This window comes from Lipophrys pholis (assembly GCF_963383615.2).
Source record: "Lipophrys pholis genome assembly, chromosome: 16".
Taxonomy (NCBI): domain Eukaryota; kingdom Metazoa; phylum Chordata; class Actinopteri; order Blenniiformes; family Blenniidae; genus Lipophrys; species Lipophrys pholis.
Window position 1 is genome coordinate 21,616,496 of NC_137634.1, and position 19,445 is coordinate 21,635,940.

General features: G+C 42.0%; 2 protein-coding genes across 3 annotated transcripts; both read left to right on the forward strand.

Moving 5' to 3' along the window:
• Positions 1-843: 843 nt before the first annotated feature.
• LOC308121357 (15-hydroxyprostaglandin dehydrogenase [NAD(+)]-like) lies at positions 844-7,535 on the forward strand. The gene is made up of 7 exons (XM_080482539.1): positions 844-996; positions 1,527-1,650; positions 1,793-1,899; positions 3,756-3,852; positions 4,109-4,185; positions 6,670-6,827; positions 6,914-7,535. The coding sequence occupies exons 1-7, from the start codon at positions 904-906 to the stop codon at positions 7,029-7,031; spliced, it is 774 nt and encodes a 257-aa protein (XP_080338665.1). The 5' UTR covers positions 844-903; the 3' UTR covers positions 7,032-7,535.
• A 905-nt stretch (positions 7,536-8,440) lies between these two features.
• Positions 8,441-18,080, forward strand: znf346 (zinc finger protein 346). 2 transcript variants are annotated; one of them, XM_080482749.1, is made up of 7 exons: positions 8,441-8,523; positions 12,334-12,460; positions 13,348-13,443; positions 14,653-14,800; positions 14,890-15,129; positions 15,225-15,324; positions 16,460-18,080. In XM_080482749.1, exons 3-7 carry the CDS (start codon positions 13,426-13,428, stop codon positions 16,764-16,766), a joined length of 813 nt encoding a protein of 270 aa, XP_080338875.1. In that variant the 5' UTR covers positions 8,441-8,523; positions 12,334-12,460; positions 13,348-13,425; the 3' UTR covers positions 16,767-18,080. The 2 variants fall into 2 exon arrangements, with proteins under 2 accessions (XP_080338875.1, XP_080338874.1); XM_080482748.1 differs by having other exon boundaries at positions 12,334-12,437.
• Positions 18,081-19,445: the final 1,365 nt, after the last annotated feature.

A 19,445-nucleotide genomic window follows, 5' to 3' on the forward strand; every position in this document is an offset into this window, starting at 1 on the left:
TATACAGTTTGAGGACATGAAATGTACAGTGTGTACTTGTGTATATCCTACTAATGTTTGATTATCTCATCTCCCCTCAACTGTAAGGGACATGACCAGAGGTGCAGACTTTGTTCTGTTCAATTGGACACACAAAATAACTTGCTATGGCGACACCTTGTGATAAGGGGTCAGCTGAATAGACGTGTGATTTGTCGATTTTGTCCCGTACTGTTAAATGTTAGAATGCCAAACTCACTTATTTATTTGAGAAATATTTACGTGTACCGAGTACATTGGCGTGTTTTGGGAGGAGAAAGATACTCACAGCCTCGCCGGACATTTTTTAAATTCAGGATAAACGTCTGTAAAAATGGTTCATTTGACTCAAACAGAGACCGAAACATAATAGAGTGGTATTTTTTTGCTGCGTCCCAAGATATGTGCAAACATGTAACTATGACTACTTAATACATACATAAAGTCTTTTTAAAGCTTTTACTACTTCCTCGCCTGATTGTTAATGTAAAACAGTAAAATACATTTTATTTGAATAATCAGTTTAACAGACTTTTCTCGCCCTGGCCTACCTTTTCTTTTAACAATTTAAACATTTTTGCATCACTTTCAGATTGTTTAAATGTAAAATGCATTACAAATACAATGCATTGTTATTATTATTAATGTTATTAATCCATGTAAGCTTGCTGATAAAATAAAACGTTTTCTGCGTTGTTATTGCAATTCCTCAGATTTCATCATGTTTTAACTTGCTTGAATCTTTCACTGAAACCCAGCCTGCTCGTAGTACTGCTGCTGGGCGGTGCTGTCATTTATGGATTCTCCAAAACCCTCCATTTGCTTGGTGACCTGCAGCATTACTGAAGTCAACTCCTCTGCAGCCACTTCAACCCAACAGCTGAAATGTCTCTAAGTGGTAAATCCGCAGTGGTGACAGGAGCAGGGATGGGAATAGGAAAAGCGATGACGGAAATTCTTCTGCTGAACGGTGCAAAGGTAATGTTTTACTTCAAATCTACAAAGGAACGGTGTTGTTAAAACAAATTGCGTGCAATGTTTTGTGTTTTTACATGTAAAAGAAAAAAGAGTTATTTATTAAATTCCAGAAACATGCAGCACACCAGATTTTCAGTGGAAAAAAATAAAACTCAACTCGGTTCAATTTTTGCTTTAGTTATTTTTTGCAAAACTAGTATCATGCACACACAATAACAGATCCGTATTGCACACACTCATGCAGACTTTTACACTTTGACGTTATATAAACGCACCGTTCATAAAATTGTCTGGACTAAAGAAGACATTTACTTTTTTAATCATCATGTGAGATTTCATCAATTGACTTTGCGTAATGAGAACAAATAAAAAGCTCGGATTATGCTCCCATTGGAACATAAAAAAATGATTAACCAGGCTCCGGCGCAGTAAAACTGGTCCAAGTCTGTTTTTGAGTCGTAAATCAAACCGCGTTTACACACAAACTGCATCAGGTTCATTTCTATCTGATTTGTTCTTTGCGTGTCCAGGTGGCCATCCTGGATGTGAACCAAACCGCATTAGAGGCTTTAAAGAAAGCCCTCAATAAACAATGTGGACCAGAAAACACCTTGTTTGTGGAGTGTGATGTGGAGTCAGACCAGCAGTTCAAAGGTCGGACGCACACACTGGCTACACAGCAACTGGAACCTGAACTAAATATTTGGAATTCATATTGAATTTTAGTAACTCATTCCCATGTTCATTGACTCATCCCTAAAGAGTTCTACCTACTTTTTTTTTTTCTTCTTTCAAGCTGCCTTCCAGAAAGCTGTGGACACTTTCGGAGGAGTGGACGTCTTGGTCAACAACGCTGGCGTTTTGAATGAGGCTGCGTGGGAGAAAACCGTCTCCGTAAACATTGTAAGAAAGAATTTTGTCTTGTTTTACACGAGATGTTCACATGACGAAGCTTTAAGTGAAAACGCACCGTTTTGCATCATTGCTTCAGAAAAGAATCATTTACACATTTACATGGCAACGCTTTGAAAGCGATGTCCGATGCTGAAAACTGTGTGTTCGTCTGTGTGTGTTTATTTATTCATTGATTTGTATGTGCGTACGTGTAACGACCCAGTCTAGGGAGAAATGACGCAACACAAAAGAGTAAAAGAAAGGGATTGCAAAACAAATTAGGTGCGAGTTCAAACGTGGCTTTATTAACAGAACGTGGCCTGACTTCCCGGTAAAAAGATCTTAAGGCAAAACAAAACCAAGATACTGGATATATACAGTGTTACAATAATCAGCATGCACAAGACAGGTTCAGGGACAAAGCTCTCCCAAATGAATCACAAACGCTGCTGCTGTCAGACCGAGTCCCCGAGGTAGGGCATCGGCTCCCTTTTTTGTGCCGAATTTCCAGGTTACAATCCTGGAGCAACAGGGACCACCTCATGAGTCTCTGGTTGGCATTTCTCATCTGGGTCAGAAACACTTGTGGTCCATGTAGACCACCACAGGCAGAGGGCTGGGGCCCACATCGACCTCAAAATGCTGTACTGTACCCGAGGTTTTTGGAACTTCTTGGAGAAGCAACAAATGGGGCGGTTGATACCATGCTCATCCTACTGCAGCAGCACTGCCCCGGCACCGCTGGCGCTGGCGTCCACTTCCATCCTGAAGAGACGCTCAAAGTTAGCAGCGGCCAGGACAGCTGTGCTGCAGAGGTCAGCTTTGGCCGACTGGAAGGCTGCGGTGCAGACAGAAGACCATTCGAGTGGCCGTGAGGTACTGGTTAAAGCAGTGACTGGAGCCGCAACATCCGAAAAGTTTCTGCAGAAACCTCGGTAATAACCAGCCGTGCCTAAAGATCGGTGAAGCTCACGCCGTGTCTGAGGTACAGGAAAGTCTAGTACTGCCTGGATTTTATCGGTGAGGACCCGCACCTGACCCTGACCTACTTGTTTCCCTAAATAGGTCACGGTAGCGCGACCAAACTCACATTCGGCCAGGTTTCAGGTGAGGGAAGCGAGTTTCAGCTTATCAAAGATGATGCTCAGTGTTTGGATGTGCTCAGGCCACGTGTCAGAATATGCCGCAATGTCACCAAGGTTAATCTCGCAAGTTTTTAACTCCATCTAGAACGATACTCAATAGAATATGGATTCTGTTTGGTGTACCAAAAATGCAATGGCCTGTTTATTTAAAGGGGTCAAAATTATACAAAATTCACTTTCTAATAGTTTTCCAACAGTCACAATCGTATCCCATACATGGAAATGACGCCTCAGAAGTGAAAAAAATCTGTCCTCTCTCTCCCTGGGTTGTTTCAGTTTTTAAAAAGTGTGTTGCTCCAACGGGCCAATCAGAAACCAAACCCTATATAGGGTCATCGGGGGTTTAGCCAATCCCAATCAAGGTAGGCCCTCCCTTTGACCCTCCAACAATTAGGCAGCTCTGCTCTGGCACATGGCACCACGAGATGAAGTATTTCCTCCTCTTCCCAGGATGGGCATGTGTGGGCGGAGCCAGTCCAGCCCACACAGACACAGCAGATTCTGAATCCAGCTCCTATGATCCAACATTCAAGCTGGAATTGGGGCAATAAACTTTGACTAGCATGATTCTGGACCAACGAGACCATGTGAAAGATTTGAAAAGCTGCGTAATATGACCCCTTAATGCCAGTCCGACATCTGTTTCATTTCACGATGTGCTTTATAAATAAAGTTGCTTTGGACCGGAAGCTGACGCCTTAAATAAACTCCATATTGTAGATGGGGGTCATCAGAGGAACCTATCTGGCTCTGGAGCACATGAACAAGTTGAGTGGAGGACGGGGAGGAGTCGTCATCAACACGGCGTCCATGGCGGGTAAATCCCACTATCGACGAGACAGTTTGGCCACGTAGTTTTACATCTTGCATGAGTGTTTCATGGTGTAAATTCACAATTTTCCAATACATAGGTTGCATAAAGAACTTATGTCAGACGAGTAGTTGACACTAACACACAAGTGCCAGGAAAGACTGTGCTGAGACAGTCTCTGCATATTCTTATCCGATCTGTCCTGCAGTGTGTTATTGAAAACAGATTGTGTTTGATTTGTTTTTTAATTGTTGTCCTGCAGGTCTCGGCCCTTTCGTCTGTTGTCCCGTCTATACAGCCACCAAACACGCTGTGATTGGCTTCACTCGGACCATGGCGGTGAGGACATTTTTCTTGGGACACAATTCACCGTGATTAAAAAGATATTTTAAAAGATGTGCACCACTGAAGGTGAAAACATGCACACTGCTGCCCGAGGGAAAGATAGTATCTGGTGAATATAACTGGTATCTTCCTTCATTAGATAAAGCTAAGGTTATGTCACAATTATTCAGTCATGATTTGACAGATGCATCATCATCATAGATTCATATTGAGGCTTATGTATTAGGCTTTATTTACCATTTACTTTTTAAAAAACAGCTCCCAAAGTGATACTTTTCAAAAACCACCAGTCTCCGTCTCCATGGAAACAGAGGAAAATGCAACTTTTCTGTGGTGCGCATGCTACTGTGCATGCGCACCACGGCTGTCGTAAATAGTTCTTCTGCACATGCTCAGTAGAGACAATCACAACAAAATTTCCTCCAGAGTGTCATGACTCCCAGTCCATATTCTCCTGGGACTTGGTAGTTTTATTTTGACGGTCACCGTAATGACAATCCAACTCGGTCGTCATTTTTAATGTCCGTGTTCTCCCATTCTTAGTGTTTTTAGCAGATTTTTCGCTGCGCACGTGTGTTTGGTTTCATTACAAAACAACAGCACCCACTAGTGGCCCAACAGGAAAATTACATAATTTTCAGTGTTTCTGCCATAGACTTCTATGTACCGGTAGTTCTAGACCACGCAGCCAATGCTACTGGCTGACGTCACCACGGCGAATAGGCGCTGACTTCCAATAGTAGCAAAAAGCCACCAGCCAGCATCAGAAATTACAGCTAAACTGAGTCTTTATAACCTATCTGGCTCTTGACAGCTCTGTTAATTAATCAAAAATGAGCATTAAGCTTAGGTTAAACACAGTTATTGCCTTTATGACAATCAAAAGAGCTGAAGTACATATAGGAAACAAGGAAAATCTCTCATAAAAGATGTTTATTCCAAAATATATATATTTTAATTTAATCTATTGAGTTAATTATCTAAAATAATTAAACTTAACAATATCCATTCATCATATACACACACACACACACACACACACACACACACACACATATATATAGTCAACTCCCACTGCTCCACTTGCGTCAGTCTTTTAATTTTCAGACTATAATATATCCAAATAAGTTAAAAACAATTCCATAATGTGTGATGTACTATCATTGTTATTCATGCAAAAGATAATTTGCATACTGTGCGGAAGAAGACTGGCTTCCTTGAATTAGAACTGGGGTGGATCGTTAAGCAGAGTTCACAGCTGGTGATCAGTCAGAATCACGCAAGATTTCCTCATTGGATGATGATTTATTGACTTCACAACTGTCAAATTGAATATGTGTTAGTGTGGTTCTGAAACAGAGAAACAGAAATAAAACATAACTAGCAGAACGCAAATGGCCTATAATGCAAGAAGCATTTGTCTTCGCTATATGCTAGTATAGTAATAGTGCTGAAATAATAACGATAAAGTATAAACATGGCCGAAACTGGCATTAAATAATGAAACAAGGCTGCTCTGTGGGCCTAAACAGCTTCAACCATGAAATGAGAAAAAATAAACCATTCGCAATACAATGGCTCCCTCTGCTGGTCGCATGAATAACTACAACAGGCCGCGTTGGTGCCTTATCGCCAATTAGCTGGATTTACAGAAAGGAAAGTCACGGCACGAGGCCGAGCCAGGCAGGCAAAGCCTGAGCAACGCTACGCAGACAAAACACTACCAATCTAGCAGTGACAGTAAAATAACAACAAAATACCCATTCTTACTGGTAAAGACGCACACAAAAACAAGACAGGTGTAACCAGGCATCCTGGTGCGGATAACATGCGTTACTACCAGCGTGCAGTGAGCCTGAGTCAACTTGTGATTGGCTCGACGTCCAGATGAAGCGAGGCGTCTTCTAAAGGGGAGAGAGAGTCAACAGACAGTGTCTGATGCTTAGCGGCCACAAGGGGGCGTTTTCTTACACATACATTATATGACATACTTATGTCTGCATTCATGCAATAATAAAAAACACATATAAATAAATATTAGTTTCACATCACAAATATATTTGTCATTTACTTACGTGTAAAATGTGATGGGTGAACCCCTTTGAAAAGCGATTTGTACAACCAACAGCACCGCATGACTTCACCCTCCTGTGATGCTCCGTTTTGCCACTACCGGAGGTCAGAGCTCATTGACCGGATCACACAGGCCAAAGCGCGGTCTAGAGCTACTGTATATAGGTCTATGGTTTCTGCAGTTTCCATATAAACACTGTGTAAACGTGAAGCCTTTCTGAAATGAAAACGTAAAAACGCATCGTTTTCACCTGAAACCAACCGTATACTCTGGGCCTGAATACCTCCAAGTGAACTTGTAACTTTGGCAGCATCAATCCTTTTCTGAGACTATTTGGCATTTAAGAGTTTAAAAGAATGCATGTTAAGCGTGTAAATCAAACCAAACCGTGTTTATCTTTTCAGGCTGCTGCTGAGTTATCAGGCTACGGTATACGAGTCAACGCCATTTGTCCAAGTTTTGTCCAGACTGATCTTTTCTCCAACATCCGGACCCAACTGGGACAATATTCCCACCTGAGTGGAAAACACCAGGAGTATGTGGATGAGTTAGGAGTCATGAAGTGAGTCTTTGTCCTTCTGTTGAAGCGATACTCAGTTTTCTCCCTGTGGTTTATTAACAGTCTTCCTCGTCTTCCATCACCTACAGCCCGTCCGAGGTCGCCGAGGGTTTAATCCAGCTGCTCACGGATGAGACACAAAATGGAGCAGTGCTCATGGTGGTACCAAACAAAAAGCAATACGTGACTTTCCCAGCAGCCTTTTAGTAGCTGCAGGCAGTTTCACGACATGGCACAAGCAGGGGTGTGTTTGATTGCAACACTCGCGCGGAATCCTGATCAAAACGCTGATGCTTTCACAGTTGCGTTGTCTTAAATACTTCTGGAATACTTATAATATTCTGGGAATATCCTCAACATCAGATAAGATGCTTTGCTTGACATTGTCAATCATTATTTGGTCTTCGGATCAAATTAAATGGGGTTGAGATCTATAGTCAATAAAAAAAAAAAGCTCAATACTTTTCAAAAATGTGTCATGTGATGAGATAAGTCTCAGTTTCGCTCTCCTGCTTATGATTTCTTATGAACAATTAAAAGGAAATACTGTGAATAAAAGCCTCACCCCAACCCTTCTGAAGCTCCCTGTTCCACTTTGAGAAACCTTCATCTATTGAGAATAAACACGATGAAATGTTTTAATTCTAACTCTGGGTGTCACTGTTCACCAACTACCTGCCCCCAAATCAGTTGTTTAGGTGGGAATATTGCAAAAAAAAACTGGATGACAGCAGGAGACTTTGAGGCTCTGAGTAAGAAGTACTAAAATAACCACTCAGGCTCAGAAAAGAACAAAGACCAAAATAACACCAGAGGAAAAGACTGAAAAAATATAGTCTAGTTCGAGGTAAGTCATGTCTAATGTCACTGTACATAATTGAAAATAAATGTATGTTTATGATAGGACAATGAATGCATAAAGGTAAGATAAACAGCATCCTATTTAGGTGGAAATATAAATGATAAACATTAAAGACAAAAACATATTTGAAGTAGATCTACTTTAACTTGCCTTGTTTTCTTAGTTGTAGTTTAGAATCAAATAGAAATACTTCATTAATCCTGCAGGGAATTGTTTTTTAAGCATTGCTACCCACAGAGAACAATAAATACAACACATGTTAAATTATCAAATACAATATAAATGAAAGAAGTAAAATAATATTTATTATTATTTACATAGTGACAAATATTTACAAAACAGCGGGACCTCATTGGTCAAGAAAATCACTTTCACTCGATAAAAAAAACATTAAAATTTTTTTGGAACGTTTGGGGATTTTGTTCAAACGAAAAAGAAAAATAGTATTTATACAAAATAAATGATCCAAAAGTATGTTTCCGCCCGGTCTCGAACCGGGGACCTTTCGCGTGTTAGGCGAACGTGATAACCACTACACTACGGAAACGAAGATGCCAAATTTCCAAAAACTGTACTTAATATATCAAAAACTTGATCACAGGTTGCTTTATTACATTCTATTACAATTCGACATACTAAGAAATGTCACCACTGAACTGGTAAGTCTTTGCACTTTACCAGCTCAGGTCGGTTTGTTTATTTTCTGTCATCTTCCCTCTGTCGCTCCATCTGCTGCGCATGCGCACAAACAGCTAATCCGAACGTGTGTACTGTAAATTATGGCCGTCGCGATGCAGGCGGAGGATTTTCCATGCTTGCCTTCGGGGCCGGCGGAGAGTATGATCTGCTTTATTATTCACTCACCGCATGCATGTTTCACCGCAGCACCGTGACAGTTCGCTCCGTGACAGACACGAGGGCGCGCCCACTTTAAACCTGCTCGTGTGTTGTTGTTAGCCTCCGAGCTAACGTTAGCCGGCATTTCAGAATGAGCGGAGCTAAGCTAAGCTAACCGTAGCCGTATCGCTTCCAAGGTCGACGAGAGCACGTCTGCATCCGATGTCGCTCCACTCTAATTGTGGATCTTTGGCTCCGCTTGTGGGGGGGAAAAAAATTCGCTACCTAGAAAGACTTTAAGATGAAATGCGTGTTTTAGCTTGAAATGCGGGGTGATGTCGGTGGTTTGTTTGTTTATTTAAGCTGCACGAGCAGCAACACTCGCTCCCTTTTTGAACTTCTGGATGAAGAGCGTCGCCGCCAAATGTCGAATAAACCTGTTTTAACAACGTTAGATGACGTGATGCCATTGACTGTGCAGCACTTCTGCATCCCAGTGGCGCCGCCAGCTCTATTTCAGGTTACTCTGTGTTGAAAATAGCTTGCATGCATGTTTCATTCAATCCATCTATCAAACCAAAACACCAGAGTGACCGCGACATGAAATACTGAGGTTCTCTGCAATGACACTTGTGTTTGTGCAGCGCAGTCACTGTCTGCATGGCTGCAGATTCCCATTAGTAGTTTTCGAAGCATCCCCAAAACATTATAGTAGTTTCGTGTTTGGGTAGATCCAAGAGGCGCTTGCACACACATCCACTGTTTTGGATTAATCCACGTCAGATATTTGCTTCAGGTTGAAGACACACTCTGACTTATATTCTGGGCTGCATATATGTTGTTGAGTATTGCAGATAAACGGTATGATTGATGAGGTGGAGGTAAAGTCTTTGTGCTTGGAGATTTGTTTCTCCAAGTAACAGCGCTCTTTCTCTTGCCCCGTGTTGTTATTCATAATGCGCCTCTGCAGCTTTAAAAGCTGAATTTTAGTGTTTGAGTCTCAGTTTTAAATCCTTATTTTTACCACCAGGTGTGAAATACTTATTGTTATGAATCGAATAAACATTTCCATTCATTAATCTCATAATATTTGTGAATTGATCATGTGTGTTTGCGAGTTGTCTTTGCAATAGATTTACCGTATTTTGTGCATCCCTGCTTTCCTGGGTTAACGGGCTTTCTAACAGTGAAAACCTCCACCCAGTTAATAACATGCAAATAATTAAATTAAGTCAATTGCAATATTCTTAAAGTCAAGTATTTGTTCTGTGTGAGGACTCCAGAGAAAAGTAGCAGCATCTCAACAGTGGACAAACTCATTAAGAAGTCCAGCACAGACCCCCAAAATCAACAATTTGATGTCCCATGCTGTTCTCTGGTGTGCAATGTTTATGATTCATTTATTCTGAGCACATCATCTCTGGTATATCATCAAGCAATACCAAAATGCAATAATGTAAATAATGTCATGGTTGTGTGTGTGTGTGTGTGTGTGTGTGTGTGTGTGTGTGTGTGTGTGTGTGTGTGTGTGTGTGTGTGTGTGTGTGTGTGTGTAACTATTTTCAAATACATCAGATATTTTTTCTCTGTAAAGGATTCCTTCCACTTTTTATAGTGACACCCTCCATTAAAATACTCAAAGCAATAAAGTCATGTCATGTGTAAATAGAGCTTATTGCAATCATCTGTTGATCCCAAAGTGTCTCAGTTCTGTCACTGCTGATCTGCATTGTGCTCTCCATTATAGCGTTTACTGTTTGTTTACAATTAAACTGTCCGTGCAGTGTTATTCCGGGTGAGATGTTATCGTTTATGTAATAAAGTTATCCAGCAGACATTATCGTCTCTTGGCGAGACAGAGTTCTCCTGTGTCGCTTCTTGGCTGCTGTCCTGCAAACTGCTGCAGCTCCTCAGTGTCATTGAACACAGGCTCTTGTTGGAGTTGTATGCCCCCCCCCCCCCCCCCCCCCCCCCCCCGGTGATTTCGTGTTCGCTCTGTCGTCGATTCAACCAACCTCCCTCTGGCCTTCGTCACTGACTACATCTTTCTTTCAGCCGCTTAGCTTGGGTGTCCAATACAAGGCCAGTAGGCCGGTTTTGACATTCCACTGTATTGCACATTATTAATATTGGCTTTATGTTGACATTGTCGTAATTTCCTGAAGTAATCTTTTAGTTTTTGCCAAAATAGAGATATTTAACATGTATACTCTGCACCACGACAAAAAAAAAAGAAGCTTTAAACCGTTTTAAACTTTAAATTTAAAGGTTATTATGCCACTATTTCATTATTCCAACCCGCTAGAGATGAAATTGCGAGGAATGAACCAAAATGTCTTGGCTTCAAACAGAGTTTTGACCAGATTTTGTTCAGCCTTCAACACCCATTAAGGCTTCATGTCAGAGTGTCCCGTCTCTTCATTGGCTCCTCATGGCCCTTTGTGCTTCACAGTAGACTTGCTGCCTTCATGAGCTCGGCTACCTGTCTCTTGGCCTTTGACGACATTTGTAAGCTTCATCACAGGCTGAACCGTCTTCTCACTGACCTTTAACTCGTCTTTACTCCGCTTTAATGCCCGGTTTACACAACAACGTTTCAAGAGACAACGCATCGTTTGTGCATTTTGGAATCAGAATAGATTCACTGCGACGTTTCTGTAAAACATGTCTGTCTCCATAGAAATGACAGAAATGCTGACAACATTGTAGTTTTCATGTCGGGCCACTAGGGGCAGCGGTTAGTTTTCTTTTCTTTTTTTTTTTAATGAAACCACACACACACATGCAGAGAGCAATGCACTATAAACATTAGCAGTGGGAGTACACAGACGTTAGTATAAGCAGACGACTAAGTTAGATTGTTACTACAGTGACTGTCAACTATAAAACTACCAAGTCCCAGGAGGAGATGGACGGGGAGTCGTGACACGACGGAGGAAACACTGTTCTTGTTCATCTCCTCACACGGGCAGCAGAACTCTTTACTATGGCTGGAGTGTGCATGCGAATTTCCGAAAAGTTGTGTTTCCCTCGTTTGCATGGAGATGCAGTCAGAGGATTTTCAGAAAGTTGTGTTTTCGGTGGCTGAGCACAGTTGTCATGGAAACAGAGCCCCACAACACAACAAAGGTTTTTTCCATTTTGACTTGAAAACATTTAAGCGGGGGCCTAAAACTGACCCTTAAAAAGTTTTCTCCTTGAATTTGAATGACTTTCTGATACTTTGGCCTTTGAGTCTTCATCACCAGCTTAACTTCGTCTTCTTTTATTTTGTTGTTGTCAATCATTATGAGTTGCTTCTTCTTTTGTCTCCGGATGGTTTTCGGTGTCTCTCTTTGTTTTTTGTTTTTTTTAACGTAGCACCTATCGCTCTCTGTCTGTCACCATGACACGGCTTTTCATTTATTTTGTGGCATCTTGTCTCCTCTCCTGCCTTTGTTTGCGTCATCTCTGCAGGTACATTGACTCATCGCATCTTTTCAGATAAGCAGAGGACTTGGACTGGAAGGTTGATATAACCTTGAATGTTTTTGGATCGTTTGGTTCACAGATAGCATTGTTTAGAATGACGAACGATGGAGAAGGGAGTGGTATCTTTGGAAATGAATCAAGACAGAGTTTTGCAGGATTCTGCTGCTCTCATATTCTTGGTAAATGTGAAGAAAAATCCGGAAATCTTGAGCGAGATCGTTTTTTTTTTCTTTCCCCCCCCCTGTTGTGTTATAATTATATTTTCCCCAAAGATGCAACCTGATTTTAAATCTCCTCTCTCTTTTTCCTCTTCCTCTCTCTCTCTCTTCCTCTCTGCAGTAAATAAGATGATAAAGGAGCATGGTGACCTGTTTTCTGACTCCCAGTGTAAAGTCTGCAGCGCTGTCCTAAATTCAGAATCGCAGAAGTTGACTCATTATCAGGTCAGTGAGGAGATCTCAGCTCAGTGTTAGTTAGGGGTTGTTTTTAGGTTTTTTTCCCCCCACCACGTTTTATATATCAAGTTCTTTTTATTCAGCTGTTAAGATTCAAGCACATCCATTCTTCACGGTGCGATTTCACCTTTCACTGCGGTTATTTCAGGAGGTTTTACATTTTAAAACGACATAGAAAGAAAGAAATCTGACCTCAAGGGAAGAAGTCCGCACATGCTGAAGGTTTTTTGTTTTTTTTTATGATCTAATTAGGGAATGAGAGAAGCACTTTACTACAGTGTCGACCACAACTCAGATTCAGTCACAGTTTTGTATTGCAGCAAACACGTTTTTGTTTTTTTTCTTTCCTTGTGTTGCCGCATGGATTTACATCTTGACAAAACATGACCTGGAAAGTCTAAGAAAAAAAAAAAAAAGTCAGGATTTGAAAAATAATTAGATGAGTAAAAGGTATTTGAAGTATTTGTGATAGTTGGTTTGGTGCCAGTCCCAAAATAGCTTTCTTTTCCTTACTTTTCCAGGCCATTAAAGATCAGCACAAAAGGTAAAATGTCTGTCACGAACTAGAGGAGCTCCACATGATGTCTCGGTTTATTTCTATATTTAAAAAAAAAAAGCAACAAGAGAGCGAACGATGGTTATTTATAGTGACACAAAACACCTCTGTGATTGAGAAGTTGTAACCACGCAGAATGTCATATTCAGAACAGTTTTTAGTGACCACACAGGAATAATGCACACATGAAAGGTTTGCAGGTGTCACGAACAAAATGTGTTCCTTGTTCAGGAGAGACTAAAATAAAAACAAAAAAAACTTAAACACCATGTTTTACACAGCAAATGCTCATTTCCCGCTGTTGTGATGAAGGTTTGTAATCACGTCTCTTTTTTTTCGCAGAGCAAGAAACATGCCAACAAAGTGCGGCGGTACCTTTCCATCCGGGGCGAGAAGGAGTCGGCCGTCAAGAAGCTGAAGATGCTCTCACCTGATGGCGTGAGTAAAACGTACACGGCGGTTAATAAACTGCCTGATCGGCACCAGAATGTTCAAATCAAAAAGGTGACTGGAGGAGGAATGTGGTTTTTACCCACGAGAACTTGATTTATTTATTTTTTGTTGTGTGTGTAATCACTGAATTAGTTTTGCTTTTTGGAAAACAACTTATCTGGAAAACCATCCAGCTGAAATATTAACATTTTTATTCTGATTTTAGACTTTTCTTGGTGTTTTATTTCTGGTTTTTTTTTGTTTTTTTTAATGACTAAATTTGTGTATGTCTGAGTGAAGAGTGCTACTGTTTGTCGTCAATATTGTGATTTGAGGTGAATTTACAGTTCGTTTGGTTGTCGAATGCAGTTTTAATGTGTCAGTAAAGCGGAGGTCGTCTTATCACGTGGAAACCTAACCGCTCGTGAATGTATTGGAAAAGCCAGTTTTGGTGTTTTTTTTTTTTTTAGGGTAATCTTGTTTTTTTGTCTCCGAAAAATGAGGTGTAATTTTGCAGTCTGTGTTTCAAGGCTGTCAGCACTTTTGGAACCTCCGTGCCACTTTTTGTAACCTTCAGCGTCGACAGTGCAGGAAGCACGGGGATCTCTCTCAAAATAATTCAGCCTTTAAGAAGGCGCTGTCCGACTTCATAGACAGACAAACTCCTGGACACCCGCTAAAGGTTGTACCATGACTTTGTCTCTTCTTGCAAGAATAATGTAATACAATTCTTGTAAACGTTTTTTAATCGCTCTCAGTCTGATTCCTGTGTGTTCTGTCTCATGGGGGTTGCACCAGCAGGTTCTCCTGACAGAAAACACAACAGAGGACAGTGTCCTCCTGGCTCAGACACGCGCATCTCAAATGAATACAATATTTTTTGGAAAGTTAATTGTTTTGTATTTCCACGTTGAAAAGTTTCAAACATTTTAAAAGTGGTAATTGTGATAATTACACCAAAAGATGTGTTTGAAAACTTAGATTTTCAGTCTAATACCTTTTTTAGCCCCTCCATGATCTTCCTCTTCTCCTGCAGCTCATCTCCATCATGTGTTTTGTCTCTACTAACCTTCTACTTCTCTCTGCAGACCTTCAAATCCCCCAAAAATATATGGAAGCTTCTCTGCTTCAATAGAAATTGAGAGAGAATAAACGTGCATTTGTTTGTTTTGAGACGCTCCTGTGGGTGACATCTTGATCATCTTCTGTCTGCAGTCCTGCAACAACGGAGACACGGACCGGTCGAAGGTGTGCCACCTATGTAACATGACCTTCTCCTCTCCGGTGATGGCCGAGTCCCACTACCAGAGCAAAGGTCACGCCAAGAACCTGAGGCTGAAAACCGTCGGCCCCCCGGCCCCCGGTGGGTGCTTCACCGTCTGTCTATTGGCGGTTTTTCCTCACCAGCTGCGGTTCAGATTTGACCTTCCTTCTCTTGTGAATCGTCTCCAGCGGCCCCCACCAAAACACCAGCAGCCCCGCCGCAGAAGAAGAAACCCGTGGAGGAGCCGAGCGTCGTCCAGGCGACGGGCGGCGGCATCGACAGCAACAACCCGGACCGCTTCTGCTCCATCTGCCGGGCCTCCTTCAACAACCCGCTCATGGCCCAGCAGCACTACGTCGGCAAGAAGCACAGAAAACAGATGACCAAGCTCAAACTGATGGAGACGTACGGCCCGTCCACGGCGCCAGGTCCGATCGCAGCGCGAGGCTCCGGGGTTTCTCCTGTGAATCCAGCAGCGGGAGTTCATGCTGACGCAAAGCTGTTTTCCTCTTCCTGTCCACAGCTTCCACCATAAACGGATATCCGTGCACCGTCTGCAACATCGAGCTCAACTCCGTGGCCCAGTACCAGTCTCACATCAGCGGCGCCAAGCATAAGAACCAGTAAGTAATCAGGCACAGGGAGAACACGCAGACGAAACACAGAAACACCTGGAGTGTCGTGAGAAGAAAACACTTACTTAGATATGGAATACTCTTAAAAACATGATGGGATACAAACTAAAAACCGCTGAACTGTAAACAAAGAAACTAATTTGTGACACGTTTCAAAGCACAAAACAAAGTTTTAAGATCATATCTGATAATGTGAATATATCAGCCTGACTCAGACCTTCTGGAAGCCTCTTCCAGTGCAACGTTTTTAAAGAAGGAGAAACAACTCTCATAGATCCATCTCATAATTACACTTGTTTACCATTTTAAAATTAAACGCGTCATACTTCTTAATCCTCTTGGGGAAATTCCTTTTTTCCCCACATTGACTAACCCTTAAGCTGAAGGAGGTCAAAGGTCACGCTCAGGGAGCCACCGTGGTGACCTGTCCACTGTGGGATTCCACCTCTCTAACCTCTTGACAACCACCGCCCTGTTTTTTGGTCACAAAAATGACGAAACTTAACATTTTGCTGCTCGATTGACAGGATTTATTCAGAATTTAAAAAGTTCAACTGTCAACCTGTTTTTGACAGTGGCGGCCACATGTCGGTATATTTCCATCACAATGGCTCATTTCGTGTGACATGCTGGTGAATCTTGTCTGGAATTGGACAACTATATTGCATAAATCCCATGAGTCACCGTAATAACTCAGGTTTGAGCTCACACACTCCGTTACTCTGCTTTCAGCTAACTTTCGGGGATATTTTAAACAGTCTATGTCCGACGAGGGGTAACTGGAAGCCCCCCCATCTTCATGCTTTAAGACCCTCGAGCTGTTAATATTACTGTGATGGTTAAGGTATATATTTATAGATCCAGGCTCTGCACGAATATAGAATGTTAGAAAATGGTAATCTGTTGGGGAAATGAAATGAAAGGACTCCAAGTTGCTTTATTACTGAGTTTACTTCAGGGTGAAACAGGCGTCTTCTTGGTTGAAATGACTTCCATTATTGACAGAAATGCTGGCGGTGGACGTCACAAATGGTGTCTGGTCGTTTCTGAGTTGTGGTTACGACAGAAAAGGAGTAAAAAGTCTTGTTTTAAATGTCGGTATCATCTTGATCTTCCCCCACAGCGTGAAGAAGTCAGGCCTCTCCGCTGCAGAGAAGCAGAATCCGGCAGAAGAATCATTGACGAGCGAGCAGCCGGACGCCCCCGCCGCCACCGCCGCCGCCACCGACAAGCCATTCGCCCCCAAGGAGGAGCCGTACGACGGCGGCGAGGAGCAGTACGACAGCGGCGAGGAGCCGTATGAAGGCGGCGAGGAGCAATACGACGGTGGCGAGGAGCCGTATGACGGCGGGGAGGAGCAGTACGAGGGCGGGGGGGAGCAGTACGCCCCGGAGGACTCCCAGTACTCAGAGGAGTACCAGTACACTTGAGGCCGGACCGAGGCGGACTGCAGCGGTGCCAGACGAAACTCAAACGACAACCAGCCCCCTTTAAACTCGTCAATCCAACACCGACCGCCAGGAAACGTCTGCTGAGCTTTTCTCCTTTCAAACTGTGACCGAGGCCCCGGAAACCCCTCCGACATGCTCGCATTGTCCCCCGAATGAAAGAAAAATCCAGTGAATGTGCAATTTTCTGGCGTATTTGTCACACTGAAATGTTTCAGATCAAATAAATCCAAAAATACTTTTTAAAATGACGATTGAGTCACTGTAATAACGTGGTGACGATCTGAAACTGACAAATACGCAAAAGCATAAAAGATCCGCGCCGTGCGTTAGTTTGTCACGTCTCATCCTGCCTGACGTTTTACTCCTCCAAGGTTTCTGCTGGAAAACGCAACACATTTGACCCTTTAGCTCCTTCGGACGTCGGAGTCGTATTTCCATGTAGTCTCAGAGCCAAATGTACGCAGCAAAGTGTAAAGAGCAAAACTATTTTCTACTTCTGCGCCTCGACTGAATGTACTTACCGAATCATCTGTTACTTCAGCTCTCAGTCCAAAAGACGGATCTGCTTCCGGTTGAAATCGTCTTCTTGTATCCTCTTGTTTTAACCCACGTCGACACTTTTTTCTTTGCTTTGGAATAATTTGTCTGCTCGCGGAATCTGTTTTAACAGATTGCTGATGTTTGTTTTGTTTCCCCCGTCAGATCTATTTAAATCCTATTTTCATCAGTTGTATTTAAAAAAAAAAGAAGAAAAAAAAAGCAACCTCATGTTTAACAAACTGTCAAAAAACTTGAGCCGACTCTCGAACGTGGGGCTTCATCCACTCTGGAGGCTGATCCGTGCTTTCTGTAGCAGACGTCATCACATTGTACATGCTCATGGATTTATTTCCCGGGGACGACGACGCGTCAGCAGAGAAGCCGATTCTCGTCCCTGGAAGAGAAGAGTGATGTCAGATTAGCGAGTGATGTCAATATAGGAATAACTTTTTTAGTTTTCACACCAGACGATCGGTTTAATATTTTTGTTACTGAATGTCTTCAACTTTCTGCTTTTAAAAAAATGTTCTTTTTTTTTCTCTTTTTTTTTTTTTAAATGTAATTTATACAAAGAGGGCTCGTGCATACTGTATAGTCGTACATTATGTGTAAAAAAAAAAGGCCTTTTTCTTTTGTTTTTATCCTGAGTTTTGTGTGTGTTCGATGTTCTGTGACTCAGATTTGCTTTGGCGACTTTGAGTTGTGTATCGTTGAGGAAAATGATGCTGCGAATATAAAGTAGAGAAATGTTTTAAAGAGAGTTTGTTTTTTCTTTCTTCAACGTCGAGGAGCCTCATGACGATGCGGAATTCCTCTTGGTCCCGGTGGAGGAGTGGCTCGCACTCTCACCTCACACTGAGAAATTCCCCGGTTCGAGTCTCGGCTGACCTCTGGACTCGCACGTTCTCCCCGTGCGTGGACGGATTGCCTCTGGGTGCTTTTTAGTTCCTTTCCAACCGGAATTAGACGAGTTACCAAGTCGGATCCTTTTGGATTTCAGAGAGAAACTCAAGCATAAACACACATTTCTATAACAGCAAAAGGAAAAAAAAGACTAGAGACTTGGGAATTCTCCTCCTGGGCGCCCTGGGAGAAGCAGAGAGGAGACGTTTTTAAATCCAGTGGGAAGGGGAGGACACAGGTGAAGCTTATAATGATCCAGATTGAAGCAAACAGGGAGAAGACAAAAGGAGGGGAGACACAGGAGCAGACGCAGAGACCTGACAAAAACTAAACGTAACAAAAACACAAAATATTTGCTCGCATTGCAAAAGCTGCTCTTAACTTTACACTTTGGATATAAACGAAACATCTAAAATAGAAATCATACATTAAATAACCGATGCACTATCATCCACGTGGGGAAAAAAGATCTAAAAACTGCTTGAAAAGGTGAAAATGTAATAAAGTAAATGACACTTCATGGACCTAACCGCAGTTTTTGTCTGAAATTGAGACGTTCTAGATGTTTTATGTTTTACTTAACCCCCCCCACCACAATGTTTTTTCTTCATTTCAGATATTTAACAGGTTTTACAGCTAAAGATAAATTTTATTATTTAAATCACAAAAACAGCTCTTGCAGACCCCTGCCTGAAGCCAACGAGCAATTTTTAGGAACAAAAAATCTTTTGAATTTGTTTGTTAGAATCCAGTTTTAAAAGTGGATTTACTGACGACAGTTCAAACTGTATATTGAGTAACAGAGTGAGAGTTGCAGAAGATGAATGTAATATTTTCTGATATAGTTCATATGAAAATCCTCTGGTTAGAACAACATGATGTTGAATGAATGTGAAAACCTCAGGGAGTCACATGAAATAGTTTTTAATCTGCCTGTGTTTTGACACATGTGGATGAAAGCAGATGTTGTTTGCTCCAGATGTGCGTTGACCCTCCGAAGTCCAGTCCCGCCTCTCAGTGAGCTTCAGGGTTTGATTCAGTCCACATGGTGGCAGACTGGCTCTGTGCTGGTGCTGGATTAGAGGGAGAGAATGAGAGTTGCGCCACTTTTCCTTATCGTTTCTGCTCTGTCAATCCTAAAACTGAGCGGGATTTTAATCTGTTTTTACAGACTTCAGGATTAGTTTTAATGGATTTTTGGTAAAAAATCTACAG